The sequence below is a fragment of the Pituophis catenifer genome, unplaced genomic scaffold (genome assembly GCF_029215685.1).
Source record: "Pituophis catenifer annectens isolate HBS135680 unplaced genomic scaffold, rPitCat1.0.hap2 SCAF_82, whole genome shotgun sequence".
Lineage (NCBI taxonomy): Eukaryota > Metazoa > Chordata > Lepidosauria > Squamata > Colubridae > Pituophis > Pituophis catenifer.
In genome coordinates, this window is record NW_027256962.1 from 28,328 (window position 1) to 48,461 (window position 20,134).

Below are 20,134 nucleotides of genomic sequence, written 5' to 3' on the forward strand. Positions count from 1 at the left end.
TTTCCTTCTTTCTTTCCTTCTTTCCTTCTTTTTCTTCTGTCTTTCTTTCTTTCTTTCCTTCTTTCTTTCTTTCTCTTTCTTTCTTTCCTTCTTTCTTTCTTTCTCCAGAAAAAGTAACGGGGGGGGGGGAGAGGGAGAGAAAACCTGCCCCTCCAAGGAAATTCAAGGAATTTACAGCCAGTAGATGCAGCGCCGAAAGAGGGACAGGAAGGATAGGTCCACTCATGTGACTGAGCTATGAAGATTTCAACGAACCTGCATATTTAAGAGCAGCAAAAATAGAAATGGGGCAAGGGGGGAGGGGGAGGGGGAGGGGGAAAAAGGGCAATGGAAGGAAGGAAGGAAGGAAGGAAGGAAGGAAGGAAGGAAGGAAGGAAGGAAGGAAGGAAGGAAGGAACAGGGGCTTCCTTGCTCTGCCCGGGATTTCCCCCAGCGGGATCCTAGCAATAGCTTTCGCACTGCCAGGGATTCGATTGGTCCCAAGGAGGTGCCGTTCAGGACCCCAAAAATCCTATTTCGCCAACCAGCAGGGCTGCTCTCTGACATGAGTGACGGGAGTTGTTGCTGGACACATGGGGTGGTGGGTGGAGAGGGAGGGGCATCTGATTGGGAAAAGCTCTCCTTTTGATCTGCTTCTGAAGGGCTTTTTTAAATTTACCGGTTGTTTGTTTGTTATGATTTTTTTTACTGTTTCACAGCGTTGGGGTTACTTTTGTAATTTCCCCCGCCCCGCCCCCCGGGGGTTTGTGGCCGCACCTATAAACCTCACAATCCTGTTCATTTGTTTCCCTATTTTTATTTTTTGCCCGTTGCTTGGACAATCCTCCTCTATCAGCTCACCCTAGAAATATCAACCCTGCAAGAAGAGATTGAGGGACTCTTTAAAATTTATTTTTAAAATTTATATTTCGCTGATAAAGAAATAAAGGGAGACCAGCATAGATCTATTTCAAGCTATTTAGCTCTCATATCTCCCTCCCTCCCTCCCTCCCTCCCTCCCTCCATATATATATATATATATATATATATATATATATATATATATATATATATATAATTTCTCCGTGCTTGATCTAATAATAATAATAACAGTAACAGAGTTCCAAGGGACTTTGGAGGTCATCCAGTCCAACCCCCTGCTCACGCAGGAAACCTGTACTAGGGATTCGAACTGCCGAACTGCCGACTTTTCTGATCGACAAGCTCAGTTTCTTCGATCTACAGCACGGTGGTGTGGGGTGGTGTGGGGAATCAGAACAGTCCCCTGGGTGAACTACAGTAAATCTAAAAGTGGTTTTTGCTCAGAGCAAACTTCCAACAACTCTTTTTCCTTTCCCCAACCATTAGTTTATGAAATACTGTAAGGAAAACTCTCGGAAGTGGCTGATGGGGGCTGCTTTTCACGTGAGAGCGTTTTGGATTAGTGGATGATGGGACAGGGAATCCTAACGGCAAACTGGTGTGCCCCACTGGAACAAGAAAAATTCTTGGTTTACAGCTGCTTCTTTCTTCCGTGCAGCGTAATGTCCTTTTAATGGCATGTTTTAATACTTGACGTTTATTAGATAATAACAGAGTTGGAAAGGACCTTGGAGGTCTTCTAGTCCACCCCTCTGCTCAATCATGAGACCCTAGACCATTCCAGACAAGTGGCAGTCCAATCTCTTCTTTAAAACGTCCAGTTTTGGAGCACTCACGACTTCTGAAGGCAACTCGTCCTGTTGGTTAATTGTTCTAACTGTCAGGAAATTTCTCCTTAGTTCTAGGTTGTTTCTCTCCTTGGTTAAGTTTCCATCCTTTGTTTCATCTTTTGCCTTCTGATGCTTTGAAAATAGGTTGACCCCTTCTTCTTGGTGGCAGGCAGCCCCTCAAATGTTGGAACACAACTATCATGTCACCCCTAGTCTTTTCTTTTCACTAGACCAGACACTCCCAATTCCTGCAACCATTCTTCATATGTTTTAGCCTCCAGCCCCCTAATCATCTTTGTTGCTCTTCAACCATTTTGGTTGATCTGAAGATGTCTTCAGATCCTCCACAAGTTAACCAAAAGAAAGAAGGGAACAGGAAAGGATAGATAAAGGCAAACCTGGGTGCTTTAGTTGCGTGTTTTGCAACATGCAATGTTTAGTTGCATGTTTTGCAATGTAACTCAGGCCAACATTTCCCCGATTGCCCTTCCAAGAGATATCCTGGCATTTTAAGGAAGGAGAAATGGTTGGGCAGCTCTGGATAGGAATGGTGGGAAGCCCACTTAATGCAAAGTGTGTTAACTTGATACAAAAAAAAAAAAAGAGTAAGGACACAAATTGTGAATATTTGCAGAAACCTGGTTTGGTATCATTTCATCCCCTAGATTTGGATTCAGTGATGCTGAAAACAAATGTGCCTTTTTAAAAATTATTATTTGAAAGTTACGTCCCCAGTTAATTCAGTGTTTTTATTATAGGAGATCGCTTAAGAGAGATTTTTTGAGTGGGGAGAAGCCATTTATGGGCGAGATTGCTAGGAAATTCAGAGAGGAACCCAGTGCTGGTGAAAATAAATCCAAGTGAAGTCATCCTTCTGTGATTATTTTAAAGTCAGCCTTAATTCCATCACTAAGTCCTCATTAAACAAGGCAACACTTTAAGGAACTGATGGTTAAGTTTCCTCCTTCCAACCAGAATTCTGCAGGTCTTAAATATTTCACATGGATCGAAAGAAAAACAGATTCCTGGCTAGTTCCCATTGGCTCTGGTCCCTTTGATGATTGCCTTTTTTTAAAAAACAACAACAACAATAACTTAGCATGGAGACTTCAGTTGCTCAAATCAGTTCATTTACTAGAGAACCTGCCTGCATTTTCCATGGCACAATTTTACAACTGGGATGTTCCTTACTATTTATATTGATATTGTTTCCTGATTGTTTATTTGTACCCTATGACTATCATTAAGTGTTGTACTTTATGATTCTTGATGAACGTATCTTTTCTTTTATGTACACTGAGAGCCTATGCACCAAGACAAATTCCTTATGTGTCCAATCTCACTTGGCCAATATTCTATTCTATTCTATTCTATTCTATTCTATTCTATTCTATTCTATTCTATTCTATTCTATTCTATTCTATTCTATTCTATTCTTTATTCTACTCTACTCTACTCTACTCTACTCTACTCCATTCCATTCCATTCCATTCCATTCCATTCCATTTTTTCTCTATTCTATTCTATTCTATTCTATTCTATTCTATTCTATTCTATTCTATTCTATTCTATTCTATTCTATTCTATTCCATTCCATTCCATTCCATTCCATTCCATTTTTTCTTCTATTCTATTCTATTCTATTCTATTCTATTCTATTCTATTCTATTCATTCTATTTATTCTACTCTACTCTACTCTACTCTACTCTACTCTACTCTACTCTACTCTACTCTACTCTACTCTATTCTATTCTATTACTTTGATAGAGATTCAACCCTTCCTCACCCCAGCCCAAAGGAAGGATGTTCAAGATCCCCCTCCCTTCCCCATCCCAATCTTGGAGGGTGCCCAAGATTGTGGTCCTATGGAGCCCCTGCAGACCAATAATGGGGTGACCTTTACACTTAGGAAAAACAGAAACTTATCCTGCAAAGTTGGAGGGGTATCTGAAAATGAATCCCAAGGTCTGCCTATTTTCATATGTATGAACTGCTGGCAGCTGGTTTTTTTCCCCACTACATTACTTGTGAGCAGCTGATGGGTGGAAATGTCCATCACCAGATAATAACGAGATGACGCCAAGCAGTCTACAGCCGAGGTGTCCAACCTTGGCAACTTTAAGACTTGTGGACTTCAACTTCCAGAATTCCCAGTCAGGTCTTCAAGTTGCCAAGATTGGGCAGTCCTGGTCTACACTGAACACTACATTGGACACTGTTGGGCAGTGGGGACAGATTGGTTGCCCTGGCTATTTTCTTCTTTGAGTCAAGACCTGAAAGCCATCCATCTCAGATCCAACCTTCTTATGGGCTGCACTGTAACTCCAACCTATTTTCAGGCAGAGGGTTGGACGTGATGAACTCCGGGACACCTTCCAGCTTGCTTCCACAGGTCAGTTAAAACCTTTCAAACCTTCTGAATGTTTTGAGTTTTATTCCTGATCGCAGTAAGGTTGTGTGAATGCTAAGTGGCCTATGCAACTCCAGCCCATTTGGCTAGCCTCAATTAATTGTACCATACCAGAAAGATGGATTAATGCAGTAATCAAGCAACACGTGTTTTATGAACGCCATCTGCAACTCTTAGAGAAGTTTACAATCCTACTTAGAAGCTAAGGCACAAAGTGAAGAACAACTGGGGCCTGGTGGCGCAGCAGACTAATAGCCTGTTATTAACATTCAGCTGCCTGCAATTACTGCAAGTTCGAATCTCCCCAGGCTCAAGGTTGACTCAGCCTTCCATCCTTTCTAAGGTAGGTAAATTGAGGACCCAGTTTGTGGGGGCAATAAGCTGACTTTGTATAAATATACAAAAGGATGAAGGCTATTGCTGAGCGCATTGTAAGCTGCCCTGAGTCTCCGGAGAAGGGTGGCATATAAATCAAATTTAAAAAAAAATAGAGCCTTGGTGGCGCAGCAGACTAAAGCACTGTTAAGTAACACCAGCTGCCTGCAATTACTGAGAGTTCAAATCTCACCAGGCTCAAGGTTGACTCAGCCTTCCATCCTTTCTAAGGTAGGTGAAATGAGGACCCAGTTTGTGGGGGCAATAAGCTGACTTTGTATAAATATACAAAAGGATGAAGGCTATTGCTGAGCGCATTGTAAGCCGCCCTGAGTCTCCGGAGAAGGGCGGCATATAAATCAAATTTAAAAAAAAAAAAAAACTGGAGAGCAAGAGAGAGTTCTAGTTGATTGGATTCACACCACACAGTTGTCAGCTCTGTGAAGGTAGTTCAACCCCAGATTTTATTCTTTTTTTTTTTTACTTTCCCGGAGTTTTAGGTGGTTGGAAAACCTGCTTCCCCCCTGTCCCAACCCAGACCCGTTAAACATGTCCTGCTATCCGGAGCTCTTAAATTTTCCTGCTTCCCTGCTCAAATGTGCTAGGCATTTGCTTGAAGATGGCAATGGCCAGAAGCATCACCTATCTATCCTACTCAGGGAGTAATCTTCCCAGGGGAGAAAGACACCAATAATTTCCTTCCTGTCAGCAATACAGCCCCTAGAATCTTATCATCATCATTTGAAGTGTGGTAGCTGAAAGGGGCTCTGTTGATGAATCCAGAAGCTTCCTTGCCATCTTTCTGCAGTCTGTGCCCTTTTCTCTCCAGGCAACGAGTGGCCTTGTTGGGTCAGAACGAGCCACTGGTAGGCAACCATCTGGCACAAAAAGAAATCCACAGTAGGGGGTCTTGGAAGTTGGCTAGCTGCTCCTAATATCCAGAGGAAAAGGCTTGTCGGTTGGTTGGGAGGAGATGATGGTCTCCTGCATTGAGTGAAGAGTTGGATCATTGGAGACTGAGTCAGAAGAACCACCTCTTTGTGCTTTGCACAAGAGTTGACACTCTGTAGAGTTAGAATACAAGGGTGCGGTGTCTCAGTGGCAGTTCAGCAGTTCGAATCCCTAGTGCCGCATAACGGGGTGAGCTCCCGTTCCTTGTCCCGGCTTCTGCCAACCTAGCAGTTCGAAAGCACATTAAAAAATGCAAGTAGAAAATAGGCACCACCTTTGGTGGGAAGGTAACAGTGTTCTGTGCGCCTTTGGCGTTTAGTCATGCCGGCCACATGACCATGGAGACGTCTTCGGACAGCGCTGGCTCTTCGGCTTTGAAACGGGGATGAACACCGCCCCCTAGAGTCGGGAACGACTAACACATACTGTATGTGCCAGGGAAACCTTTACCTTTAGAGTTAGAATGTGTGAGTTTTGTTTGAACAACTTTTCCATTTTTGGATTCTTTCCCCTAATGGCCACATTCCTCTTGCTAGAGTGGTGGTTTGCCCATTGTAAGAAGAAGCGGCCTGCCTCACTCACGTCTTCCACATAACTTACGGATTGGGTTTCTACATACGTTTAATAAATGCATGCATACACTAAAACATTTTGGGGGGTGTTTTTTCTGATTTTAGGACAAAGAGTGAGACAAGATTGAGACATGTAGTCTGACAGTGGTGTGGGGATGTCTCCATTCTGAATGGGCCACACTCTATTCTTTGATGTAGCCTGCACTACAGGGTTGTTGCAAAAAGAAAGAGGGAGTTTAAACTTCTTTTTTTTGGGGGGGAAGCGCAATAATGGTATGTAGACACACCCACCCACCCAGCACACACTCCACAGAAGGAAGGCTTAGGGTAAGGGTCTCCAACCTTGGCAACTTTAACCCTGGAGGACTTCAACTCCCAGAATTCCCCAGCCAGCTGGCCCTCCAAGTTTGAGGGACGGGCCCTCCAAGTTTGTGGGACACTGCGCTCACGAATCTCTCTCTCTCTCTCTCCCTCCCTCCCCTCCCTCTCTCTCTCTCTCTCTCCTCGAGCTGTTTCCCCGCCTGTCTAACTTTTGATCAGGAATCACTTTAATAGAAAGCATTTTCAGCTTCAAAGGGTTGTATCGACAACTCAATCTACAGCCTGTAATGAAATATTTGGTTGATTTCTCGGTGTCTCGGGGGCTCCTTCGGCCCGACCTCGGCACTGCAGAAGCCGCCGGGGAATCCCAGATTGGTTTCAAAAGCCGGGTTGGAGGGCGGGGGGGGCGGGGGGGGGGCGGAGGAATATAAATCACAGGCGCGCAGCCCCCCTCCCCCAACAGAAAAACAAAAATCCTTAGAATTTGGAGGTTGGTGGGGAGTCATCTAAGAAATGATCGTTACAATTGCTATTATTAATCATCTGCTATCAGCTGAACGTGGCCTTCTTAGGACTGGCCTAATGGACGGAATAAAACAAAACTTTAGCGCGCCTTAGCTAATAGAGGATCGAGTGATTCTTATCGGAATTTGCGAACTATAAACAGGCCAAGCGAGAATCCTTATTCGGTCTGGGGAACTGACGGAGTTCAGACAACTCCTTCTCCTTCTCCTTCTCTTCTTCTTGTGCCACATCCATCATCGGACGTTGGCGATCATGTTGGCCATCCTATTTTTGCCAACAGCCCTATGAAGTTCACCGAACGGGGTAATGCAATCCGGATGTTTGCTGTATGCTCACAAACACACTGTAATAGCAAAATCTCTGATTTGGTACAAGGAGCTCTGGTGGCTCAGAAGACTAAAGCACTGTTATTAACATCCACTTACATCTGCTGCCTGCAATTACTGCAAGTTCAAATCTCACTAGGCTCAAGGTTGACTCAGCCTTCCATCCTTTCTAAGGTAGGTAAAATGAGGACCCAGATTATGGGGGCAATAAACTGACTAAGCTCATTTATACAAAGTCAGTATAAATATACAAAAGGATGAAGGTTATTGCTTAACGCATTGTAAGCCGCCCTGAGTCTCCGGAGAAGGGCGGCATATAAATCAAATAATAATAATAATAATAATAATAATAATAATAATAATAATAATAATAATAATAATAATAATAATAATAATCCACACACAACCCAACCCAACCAAGCTTTAATGCCAAGTTTAGGGAACTAAAGTCTTCACCAGATCGGGTTAAGTGAATCGTGTTGTATGAACGTTGGAATTTAGAGCTTGTGGGGTCGGGGTGATATTTGATCATCTTCTGAACGACGCAGGTATCTTAAGACTGAAACGAAAGGGGATCAATTCATCCTCGCAAGGCACAAACGCAGAGTCACACGGAACAAAAACGCCTCTAGCGATCAGGGAGCGGGCGGGAGAGAAAAGCGGTTTTAAATTTCGCTCTCCCTCCCCTCCCTCTTCCCCTCCCCACCACTTCGTTTAGGGTTCGCTTCTCGCCGGGGTGATCCAAAGCCTTGGAACGGGAAGAGGTAAAACGTGCATGTTTTTATTTGAAATTCTGGGAGCATACACCGAACACAAAAAAAGCGTTCCTCTCACACCCACACAAACGAGAGAGACTCTCCCTTTCTTCCCCCCACTCCCCGCTCCCCGGTTGTTGTTGTTGTTTTTTTTAAAGAAAGAATAAAAGAAACAGAGGGCATCTCCCTGGATAAAGCAACCGAAGGGAAAACAAGCTTCTTAGAAAAAGTGCTTTGTGAATTATTATTATGATTATTTTTTGCAAAGAACTTAAGTTTGCAAAACAGGGTGCTCGTGTTTTTTTTTTTTTTAAAAGGCGTATAAATTAAGAAACACCTCCCCCTCCTTTCCCCCACCCCCACCCCCAAAGAAATGAGTGCCTGGAGGAGCTGTAAAGAGGGTAGGGAAGATCGAGAAGGTGAAGAGGAAAACAGCAGAAGTCAAACGGTACTCTTGAAAGATCCGACGGCGCCTCGACACCCAAGCGCGCCTCCCTCTCGTGAAAATCCAGCTGCATTCCAAACGGGGCTCAAGGAGTCACGAACGCGAGGTTTAATTGATTGTCAAAGCGCGGTCCTTTCCCTCCTCCCTCCCTCCCTCCCACTTCCCCTCCCCACTTTTTTTTTTTTTTGTTTACAGTGAAATTATACAGCCGTTCACATCTTTCGTGTAATGTCAAATTAAAAGTTTAAATCAAAGCATCTTCTTGCCCCGCCAAAACGCCCAGGCCCCCCGGTTTCTTTGCCCCTCCCCTCCCCCCCCGTTTGCTTGCTTTCTTTCTTTCGCTCGTAACTTTCTCCTCTTTTCTCGCTTCGACGGATGAGGTAGGAACACGACACTTTATTGCAAACCAGGCGAGGAAGGGGAGGTGGGGTGTCTTTCTATCAGGAGAAAGGAGAGAACCGAAGCATGCGGAGGAGGGAAGCCGGAGGGGGGGGCGGGTGGGTGGGGTGGAGGGAAGTGGTGGGGGGTTGAAGTCACGGCGATCCTTTTTTTTTTTTTTTTTTTGGTCTGGTTTTGGATGATTCGTCTCTTTTCCAGGGGTGAAATCCAGCAGGTTCTGACGAACCGGTAGTGGAAATTTTGCACAGTTCGGAAAACCTATAGTGGAAATTTTGAGTAGTTTGGAGAACTGGCAAATACCACCTCCGGCTGGCTCCAGAGGGAGAGGGAATGGAGATTTTGCATATCCTTCCCTTGGAGTTGGGTGGATATGGAGACTTCGCAGTCTCCTTCCCCTGGAGTGGGGTGGGAATGGAGATTTTGCAATATCCTTCCCCTGCCACGCCCACCAAGCCACGCCCACAGAACCGGTAGTTAAAAAAAAATGGATTTCACCACTGCTCTTTTCTAATTTTTTTCCCCCCTTCGCCGAAATAAAGGACGAAGTCGGTGTATATATCGCCTTAACTACTAAAACGGCGATCGAAAACTCAACCTCACGCCACATCAGTGCATATCTTAAATAGAGAAACGATGCAAGTGGTCTTCCCCCCCATGTAAATTATAGGGTTGGGGGTTAAGATGACCAGGACTGAAAGGTCTCCCCCCTCCCTTCCGTTCGATCAAAAGAAAAGAAAAGAAACGCACGGGGTGAGGGATGGAGAAAGAACCCCCCACTTTTGCCACTCACCAGGAATACGGTACAGGCGTGAGGAAGGGGAGGGTCCCACCCCGGAGGAGGAGGAGGAGGAGGAGGAGGAGGAGGGACACCCCCTCCCCTTCGGTGTAACGCTTTGAATTGTTCCTATTGTTCTTTTATTTAGAAAACGAGAGAATGTCTTTTGCTGCTTTGTTGAGTTGGTTGGGTTTTTTCCCCCCGCTGGGCGTGGGGACTCAGTTCTTATCCGCTCGCCTCCCACGACACGCACGCCTCGGCCGGAGGGAAGGAGCGGTCCCAAAAGTCCGGGATGGCTTGAAGCGCCCACCGAAGGAAGCAGGCCTCCACCTTCGGGGGGGGGGGACGGCGGCCGTGCAAGGAAAGCGGCGCCCCAATTTCACCGTCCGCGGCGCCTCCCAAGTCCCGCGCGTGGCGTGGGGGGGGGCAGCCCCTTCCTCCCGCCCCCCATTTCCCCCCTCCGCAGCGTCTTAATAAGCGGCGGAGAACTTCATGCGCTTCTGTTTCTGTCTCTGGTTGCAAAACCAGACCCTCACCACGTTTTTCTTGAGGTCCAGTTTCTCGGCGATGGCCGCGATCTTCTCGGAGGAGGGTCGCGGCTGGACGGCGAAGTAAGCCTCGAGCGAGCGCTTCTCGGGCGCCGCGATGGAGGTGCGTTTGCGCTTCTTGTCGCCCGTCGAGTAAGCCTCGGGCTTGGCTAGCTTTTCGCGCTGGGCGCGCTCGGCTTCTTCCAGCCAGGCTTCCAGGATGGGTTTGAGGGCTACCATGTTATTGTGCGAGAGGGTGAGCGACTCGAAGCGGCAGATGGTGCTCTGGCTAAGGCAACCCACGCCCGGGATCTTGAGGTTGGCCAAGGCCGACCCCACGTCGGCTTGAGTCACGCCTAGCTTGATGCGCCTCTGCTTGAAGCGCTCGGCGAAGGCTTCCAGCTCCCGCGGGTCCGTCTCCGTCTCGGGGCCCGCCAAGACGGCGGGGTGGGAGGCCAAGCCGTTGCGGCGGGTGGGGCCCCATAGCCAGGGGGGGGCTGCCCGTGGGCCGGGTGGCCCAGGCCGTTGAGGCCCGTCAGGTGAGCGGAGTGATGAGGATGCGGGTGGGCGGACGCGGCGCCCACGTCGGGGAGCGGCAAAGCCGAGGTGAGGTGCTCCAAGAGCTCGCCTTCCAGGCCCTGGGCCGGCTGGTGCGGGGGCGCGTGGTGCGCGTGGCCGCTGAGCACCGAAGCCGGGTGCAGGTGGACGGAGGAGGAGGTGGGCGTGCAGGAGACGGAGACGCTGCTCATGGTGTGGTAAGTGGCGTCCGGCTTGAAGGGGTGGCTTTTCTGCGAGACCAGATCCACGGCCGCCAGCGCCTCGGCCCCGCGCAGCAACGTCTCGTCCAGGCCGGCGAAGAAATTGCTCTGCAGCTGCGAGGTTTAGGGGGGACGGAAAGGAAGAAGAGAGACGACACGGGGCTTAGAGAGGGGGAATGATTTTTTAAAAATGTATTGTGAGCCGCCCTGAATCTTCGGAGAGGGGCGGCATATAAATTTAATTGATTAAATTAAATTAATTAAACCGCCGGGAGACGCCGGTGCTAACCTCCCGCCAACTTCTTCGTTTGCGAACCCCGGTTCCTTCCTGCCACAGCAGGCCCGACGGGCGAACCCCGAAATGGGGAACATCTGGGATTGTCGGAACGTTTCCCCCCTTCCCCCAACTTTGCTGGGTTCCCCTCTCGCCCCACTGCTTCCCCGCCTTTCGGGCCACCAAAATATCCCGAAACTACAATCCCCAGCATGCGCAGCCAAGACAGAAAGACCCCGCGGGAATCTATGTCTTCATCCCTAGACAATTCTTGCCCACCGACACCCCAATCTCTCTCTAAGGCCCTCCCGGAACCCATCCTAACCGCCCCCTCCCCTCTCCTTGAAGCATCCCAGCCTCTTCAAACCTTGGAGCTTGAAAGAGGCAGAAATAGTAGTTGTTGGGGGGAGTTTTTAGCAGTTGTGCGTTTGAGGGACCGAGGGTAATGCTGGAGGAAGGGAGTGGGGGGGAAGGGGTCTAACAACATTTTTTTTTTTTTTGAAATTTGATTTATATGCCGCCCTTCTCCGGAGACTCAGGGCGGCTCACAGTGCGTTAAGCAATAGCCTTCATACTTTTGTATATTTATACAAAGTCAGCTTATTGCCCCCACAATCCGGGTCCTCATTTTACCTACCTGAGAAAGGATGGAAGGCTGAGTCCACCTTGAGCCTGGAGAGATTCGAACTTACTTTAATTGCAGACAGCTGGTGTTAAATTACAGTGCTTTTAGTCTGCAGAGCTATCCAGGCTCCCTATCTAGGCTTCATGACGTTTTTTCAGGTCTGGAGCTTCTTCTCTTCGAGGTTCGATCTCCCCATCAAACGAGAAGCTACACCAACGTTGCAACTCTCCCACCCTTTGGCGTCGCAGGGGGTTGGGGGTTAGGGGACGTGGGGGCGGGGGGGGGGAGAGTCGGTGCCGTCTGCATCCCCGCGGAAAACCCGGGGAGATTTTCCCGGTGGCATCTGCCAAGCTCGCTCCGAAGCCCACCCGATTTCCCTTCTCCAGGGTATCTGGACCCCAGAGGGAAGGGAGCGCTTGCAGCTCTCCTGGGCGACCTTGGGGAGGGAGAGGGGGAGGGGGCGAGGATACCCCAACCTGGCCAACCTGAAACCCCCCCTCCAAACCGCTTCCTTTCCCTTCCCGGCTACCACACACCCACCCACCCCCGTTGACCCTCACCTGCGGGGCGGGCAGGCAAGCTCTCCGGATGGCCTCGGAGCTGGAGTGCAGGTGGGTGTACTTGGGCTCGTGCAGGATGGGGTGCATGCTGAACGCCTGCTTGCTGTTCATGGACATCATGGTGGCGGCGACGGCGGCGGCGGCGGCGGCGAGGGAAGAACCAGAGGAGGCGAGCAGGTGGCCGCTCCAGCTCGGCGCCGGGTCTTATTGTCTCTGCCCGAGCGCTCCGGCACCCTCAATGACATTATAGGACCGTCCTGGCCACGCCCTTCCAGCGGGCCGCCTCCTCATTGGCTGAAAGGACCGGCCATTGCCCGGCCCCCTTTGGGGGGTACCGCTTTTCGGGAGGGAAGCATCTCCCTGGCTTCGATCCTGGCCATCAGGAGGGAAAGGAGGCAGCGGCGGGCTTCTCTCCGGTCCGACGGCATCCTTCTGGCTTCCAACCGGTTTGAGGCTGGTGGGGAGGAGTGGGGGGGGAGAGAGAGAGAGAGAGAGGCAAGTTGCTGAGCAATGGAAGCTCCAAGAAGAAGGATGAAGCTGGGCAGGAGAGGCTTAGCGGAGCCTCCCGCTCTCTGCTTTGAAAAGGGACCCTAAAAGTTAAGACTTCTAGTTCCCTTGGCTTTCTGGCGCTGGAATTCTCCAAATCAATGTTATACGGCTGTTACATAAACTGGGTTAATAAAATCAGAAAGGAGGAGGTGATAAGCCGCCTGGGAAAGCCAAGGGGAAAATCACCAAAAAGGGAAAGTTAGAATATTTTGGACCTGGGATGCAAACACCCAGAAAAATACGGCATCCTTCAACTTAATCCTCCAGGGAAAGATTGAAGGCCAAAGAGGTCCAGGCAGAAGAAAAACATCATGGCTTCAAAATCTAAGGGAGTGGGTTGGACAAAATTCAGCAGCGCTTTTTCATGCGGCTGTTGACAAAAATAAGATGGCCAACATGATCGCCAACGTCCGATGACGGATACGGCACAAGAAGAAGAAGAATGTTTGTTTGTCTATTACATGGCTACCTATCTCACATAGAGATCCTAGACGGCTCACGACGACCCATTAAAAACAATGATATAAAACAAAACAGATGAATCATTCCCTTCCCACCAGGTGCCAAACCCATCAAACTCTTGACTTGCTGACTCAACCCCATCCTAGTCCAATACTTGAGGGGGGAAAGAGCCAGGTCTTCACAACCTTCCGGAAGACCAAATGAGTTGAAGTTCCTCGAATCTCAGCTGGGAAGATCTTCCAGGGGTGGCTACAGAGAAGGCCTCTGAGGTTCCATCAGGTGACAATGCTTAAGGGAGGATCCTGGAGCTTGTCCACCTCCTCTGAGCTAGTGAGATGGGTGGAGGCTCTCAGGGAGAAGTGGTAGAAGGGAGAGGGAGGAGAGAGGAGAGGAGAGGAGAGGAGAGGAGAGGAGAGGAGAGGAGAGGAGAGGAGAGGAGAGGAGAGGAGAGGAGAGGAAGGTGGATGGGGAGGGATGGGGAGGAGAGAGGAGAGGAGAGGAATGTGGATGGGAAGGGATGGGGAGAGGAGAGGAGAGGAAGGTGGATGGGGAGGGATGGGGAGGGGGAGAGAAGAGGAGAGGAGAGGAGAGGAAGGTGGATGGGAAGGGATGGGGAGAGGAGAGGAGAGGATGAGAGGAGAGGAGAGGAGAGGAGAGGAAGGTGGATGGGGAGGGATGGGGAGGGGGAGAGAAGAGGAGAGGAGAGGAGAGGAGAGGAGAGGAGGAGAGGAGAGGAGAGGAGAGGAGAGGAAGGTGGATGGGGAGGGATGGGGAGGGGGAGAGAAGAGGAGAGGGGAGAGGAGAGGAGGAGAGGAGAGGAGAGGAGAGGAGAGGAGAGGAGAGGAGAAGAGAAGAGAAGAGAAGAGAAGAGAAGAGAAGAGAAGAGAAGAGAAGAGAAGAGAAGAGAAGAGAAGAGAAGAGAAGAGAAGAGAAGAGAAGAGAAGAGAAGAGAAGAGAAGAGAACCTGTCTTACATTGATCATTAACAGATGTTTCCTCACTCCAGGAGAATCATTTTCCTCAGACCAATCCCAAAATCCCACACACAGTGAGAGTGGGAGGATGAAAACGCTTGAGGTGCCATCCCCTGTGAGTACTGCCTGAAAAATGGATAATAAAAGAAACCAACGGACAAATGAATAATAACATAAATAACAAATAAACTTTAGAAGATGGTTTGTTCAATAAAACTGAGTTTTGTCCATTTTAACTATGCAGAAGCTTGCTGGACAGAAACTACCTAAGTTCTCTTCACTGATTTCTCCCTGGTCTTTGTTAAAAGATGTGAGCTGTGAAGAGTTATGCATCCAAAATGTCATTTTAGTTAAATAAACATTTAAATTGTAAGTAGATACTTCTCTGGATCTGAATGGTAGGAAGAGCTGCCTATTCTCACTGGCTCTCACATAATGCTTCGTTGATTTAACAGTAACAGAGTTAGAAGGGACCTTGGAGGTCATATAGTCCAACCTCACGCAGGAGACCTATACTAGGGATTTGAACTGCCGAACTGCCGATCTTTCTTGATGACCTTTCTTGATCGACAAGCTCAGCATTTTAGTCACTGATTATCATCTTATTACTTTCTTCTTCTAAAGACTAGAAGAAGGTAGTAAGAAATGAAAGGCATGAGATATAGGAAAAATAAAAGGAAACACAGCTAGAACTAGTTTACACTGCACCATTCCTTATAGCTGTATATCTTTGCAAACCATCCTCTTTTGAAGTGTGTGGGTTTTTGTTTTTGTTTTTGGTCAGGGCAACCTGGTCTAGCCAATTATGGGATGGAGCATTCCACTGCTTCCATTTTCTCCTTTCAGCCCCAATCCAGGAGCCTTCACACGCAGTCGCCTTCGCGACAAACTATTTTGTATTGAATTTATGTTTGTTGTGGCCCCGCCCTCTGAGCCTGTCCCATCGGAGGAAGAAAGCTCCGAGCATGAGGAAGAGGAGTCAGCCAGGCCTCCCTCTCCAGGCCCCTCCCCTCTGGCATTGTCTCAAGTGCCGGCTGAGGGAGAGGAGACAGCTGATTTGGATCAGAGTGATGAGGAAACATCATTCCTGGACGCACGCCTCCGAAGGCGTGATAAACGTTTGCAGCAGCTTAGGAGGCGTGCTAGGGATTAGAACTGAGTCACTGGACCACACCCCAGAGACTATATAATAGAGGGTGGTGGTCAAGGATCTTTGTGACGAACAAAGCAAACCTTGGATAGTCACTAAAGCCTCGTCCGGAGCTGCTGAGAGAAAGATTTAAAGTGTCGGACATTTGGACTCTTGAGTATTTATCTATCTGTTTTACTTTGAAAATAAAGTCACTTGGCAGACGGTGTGTCTATCGCTGCCAAGTGGGAGATAAGACCTGGGTGCGTTCCAAAGTGTTTCCTTAACCCTCGACTGGCTGTGTTTGTGTGTGTGTGGGTACGGGGACAGATCAATGTTTTACCGACAAAGAAGGAAAGGGAGACTAGTATAGATCTATGGGACGCGGTGGCTCAGTGGCTAAGACGCTGAGCTTGTCGATCAGAAAGGTCGCCAGTTCGGCGGTTCGAATCCCTAGTGCCGCGTAATGGGGTGAGCTCCTGTTATTTGTCCCCGCTTCTGCCAACCTAGCAGGTAAGAAATGCAAGTAGAAAAATAGAGACCACCTTTGGTGGGATGGTAACAATGTTCCGTGCACCTTTGGCGTTGAGTCATGCTGGCCACATGACCACAGAGACGTCTTCGGACAGCGCTGGCTTTGAAATGTAGATGAGCCACCGCCTCCTAGAGTCGGGAACAACTAGCACAGGGGAACCTTTACCTTTACCTTTAGTATAGATCTATTTCAAGCTATTTAGCTCTCATCAGCTAGCCATACCCTTCTGGGATTCGAACCAGGGCTATTTGCATTTTAGGTAGATGTATTAACCTCTAAACCACAGGCTCTCCTCCCTTTGTTGGCTATACCAGAGGAAAGATTACTGTAAGTATTTTTTGTCCTCTTTTTCCTCTTTTCACCACATCTCTGCCCTGTTTCACACATTACCATTGATGTTTATGACTTCTTTCTTTTTGCAGATCTCATCAATTTCACCCAAACACAACTGATTTTCTTTTTCTTCTCTTTCCTCTTGACCCATTCATATTTTCCTTCTGCAACCCATCCCTCGTTTATTATCTTTACACGGCCACATCATCTCTGTTGAGAAATAAGAGAATGTTAGAAAAAGAAGAACACAGCCTGAGTGGCATGGTTTTTTTTTTCTGATATCATAAAATAAAATGTAATCCCTTTAAAACATTTATACAGTTTGCAAACTTATTGTAAAAAAAAGCAGGTTCACACTGGAGTAAGAGTATAATTTTTTTTAAAAAGAAAAATACCAATGAAGAGAAACTAATGTAAACATAATTCATATTTTCCTAATTAATTTCTTTCAGGGTTTTTATAGAAGCATTTTAAAAAGATAAAAACTAATTGAGTTTACTATACTTAATTTTATTGATTAGCCCTAGGACCATATCAAAGTGCAGAGTTCCAGACACAAATTATTACTAAAATCTGATAAAAACAATTTAAAATGGAATTGGATAAAATACGATTTAAAATTAAATTGGAATAAAATACAGTTTAAAATGATAGCTTTGATTAGCCTGTAGGCCACATCAAAGCACAAGGTGCAAACACATCGCCAATAAAATCTTATACAAGCAATTTAAAATAAGAGTAGGGTAAAATAGAGAAGCTACAATATTTAATTTAATACATAAATATATAAAATAGAATAAAATGACATAAAATTATATTTCGGTGTCACCCTTACAATCTACCCCCAATCAGTCCCAAACTAATACAAACTAACATAAAGAAGAAAAAAATAGAAGAAAAAGAAAAAAATATAAAATAATAAAGTAATTTTTAAAAAGTAGAAAAGAAAGGAAAAAGATACAAAGAAGTGGCTTCTGATATTAATCACAGCAGTTATAAGTTATAACTGCTTATAATATACAATTATATTTTCACCTCTCTCTCTCTCTTATGCTACACCACTCTTTCCATGAATTATACTTTGTCTAATTATCAAAGCAATAAATCACGGGTTCATTTTTTCCTCATTTTTAAGCAAAAAGTCCGTAAGTTTTCCAGTCACCAAAAATATAGTTTTTAGTTACCTTATTCATCTCAGCAAGACCTGTCAATTTAACCAACCATATTTCTCTACTTAAAGGTACTTGGTTCTTCAGGATTTGGCCATGCTACAAATTCTTCAATAATCAATATTTCGGTGAAGGCATTGCTGAGGATCATAGCTAGCCATACACAGAAGAGGATAGACCTAGTACACTGTTGATTAATGATATGGAAAAAGCAGAAAAAAATAGCAGAACATTGTTTACAGGACAATTTTATGCCTTGTTGAATTTTCCTTCAATAGAAAGCCAAACACTATTGTGCTTTGCAGATGGTTCGTGGTATAATCAGCTAACTTTGTTTTTTTTTTAATTTAATTTTATTTGATTTATATGCCGCCCTTCTCCGGAGACTCAGGGCGGCTTACAATGCGCTAAGCAATAGCCTTCATACTTTTGTATATTTATACAAAGTCAGCTTATTGCCCCCACAAACTGGGTCCTCAATTTACCTACCTTAGAAAGGATGGAAGGCTGAGTCAACCTTGAGCCTGGGGAGATTCGAACTAGCAGTAATTGCAGGCAGCTGAATGATAATAACAGGCTATTAGTCTGCTGCGCCACCAAGCTCTTCATGTTGTTTATCTATATAGACCAGGAAGGTTGAATCTGATGTGAGCTGGTTCTCCCAACATTTGGAAGGTTCCGGGTATCTTCTCTCAAAAATGAATGAGTAGAACCAGTGGTGAAATCCAATTTTTTTTACTACTGGTTCTGCGGACATGGCTTGGTGGGCTTGGTGTGGCTTGGTGGGTGTGGCTTGGTGGGTGTTACAGGGGAAGGATATTGCAAAATCCCCATTCCCTCCCCACTCCTGGGAAAAGGATACTGCAAAATCCCCATTCCCTCCCCACTCCTGGAGGAAGGATACTGCAAAATCACCATTCCCACCCCACTCCTGGGGCCAGCCAGAGGTGGTATTTGCCGGTTCTCCAAACTACTCAAAATTTCCGCTACCGGTTCTCCCGAACCTGTCAGAACCTGCTGGATTTGAGTAGAACATAGTTGACGTGTGTGATATTTGTTTCCGCCATTTTAAAGCCTGTTTGAAGGCCGAGAGTTGTAAACTTTTGGGTGGGTGGGCGGGGGGAAACAGTTTTTCCAAAGGACTACCTTACTAATTATGGATCTTCAGTGGATGATGGTTTTCACTGGATTAGAAAAGAACTGATTTCCAGCTCTAAAAATAAAAGAAGAAGAAGAAGAGAGAATGAAGAAATATTCACATCAGCAAAACCTTCCCTTCAAAACAGGTCTTCCATTTGTGACTAAGGAGAGATCTTAATGAGGGGAAGAAAAAAAAATTCAGTCACCCACCAAAGATGCCAGAGGGGACAATTAACAAGGTGAATTGCCTCTTCCTTTAGCATTAATCCTGCATGGACAACTTGGTGAATTTCTGGAGCGAACATAGCTCTTTCTTCCATTAAGAAATAAGAATCTTTTAAAGGATCACTCAGGCAGTAAATCTCTCTCTTTCTCTTCCCACCCTCCCTCAACCCCACCTCCTGCATTAAGGAAGGAAAACTAGGATCCCCGACTCTGTGAACTCTCAGCCGAGAACACCAAAGTGCACAAAAAACGAGGAGAAAAATTTACGGACGGGACAAAACGTGTCCTTTCTTCTTCTTCTTCTTCTTCTTCTTCTTCTTCTTCTTCTTCTTCTTCTTCTTCTTCTTCTTCTTCTTCTTCTTCTTCTTCTTCTTCTTCTTCTTCTTCTTCTTCTTCTCCTCCTCCTCCTCCTCCTCCTCCTCCTCCTCCTCCTCCTCCTCCTTCTCCTTCTCCTCCTTCTTCTTCTTCTTCTTCCCCTAAATTATTTATTGTAAATAAAATCATGTGTGTTGATTGTGAAAAGAGTCCAATTTGTTTGATTTACATGGCAGGTGGGGGGGGGCGAGGCTGCCCTCGGCTAAGGGGTGTTTAACTAGCTTCTCTAATGTAATTGCCTTTGGCGGCCCACTAAATATTTCATAGGATGTCTTGTGCAAAAAAAAAAAAAAAACAACCCCACAAAAGTGAGGCTCCCTCATCTGATCGGAGGAGGCAGACGATTCTGCGTAGAAAATGTCTCTGCTTGGCCCGACACAGGAAAGGGAACTTATTACAATGAAATTGAGCAACGCAGACAAACCCCCATCCAATTGTCCAAATGGCTCTCTCCATCAATCCCAGTCTTGGTGCCTGGGGAAAAAACAGAACAAAAACCAAGAACAGCAGATTTTCCTTGGGAAATCTGGCAGACTTCTAACAAGCAAAGTCCAAAGGTTAAAAACTGAAACAAGTAAGAAAATGTTGTTTTCTTGGCTGGTGTGTTTGTGTGTGTGTGTGTGTGTGTGTATTGATTTGGAAAAATTATTATTCTTTGGAATCAAAGTATGAAAGTTCCTTTTTGAAAAGTTGACTTAAAAGTAGCTGCTTCTCCTTCTTCTTCTTCTTCTTCTTCTTCTTCTTCTTCTTCTTCTTCTTCTTCTTCTTCTTCTTCTTCTTCTTCTCCTCCTCCTCCTCCTCCTCCTCCTCCTCCTCCTCCTCCTCCTCCTCCTCCTCCTCCTCCTCCTCCTCTTCATCTTCTGGTTTCATGCTTAAGGCAGGACTAGAACTCACGGTCTCCCAGTTTCTAGCCTTATGCCTTAAGCACTACAGCAAACTGGCTTTCTTTCCACT

At 46.5% G+C, this 20,134-nt stretch overlaps 1 protein-coding gene across 1 annotated transcript; it reads right to left on the reverse strand.

Moving 5' to 3' along the window:
• Positions 1 to 10,016: 10,016 nt before the first annotated feature.
• Positions 10,017 to 12,410, reverse strand: LOC139326685 (brain-specific homeobox/POU domain protein 3-like). Its single transcript, XM_070956560.1, has 3 exons — positions 12,291 to 12,410; positions 10,534 to 10,945; positions 10,017 to 10,501 (listed from the first exon to the last, which is right to left on the reverse strand). Exons 1-3 carry the CDS (start codon positions 12,408 to 12,410, stop codon positions 10,017 to 10,019), a joined length of 1,017 nt encoding a protein of 338 aa, XP_070812661.1.
• Between the last annotated feature and the right edge of the window lie 7,724 nt (positions 12,411 to 20,134).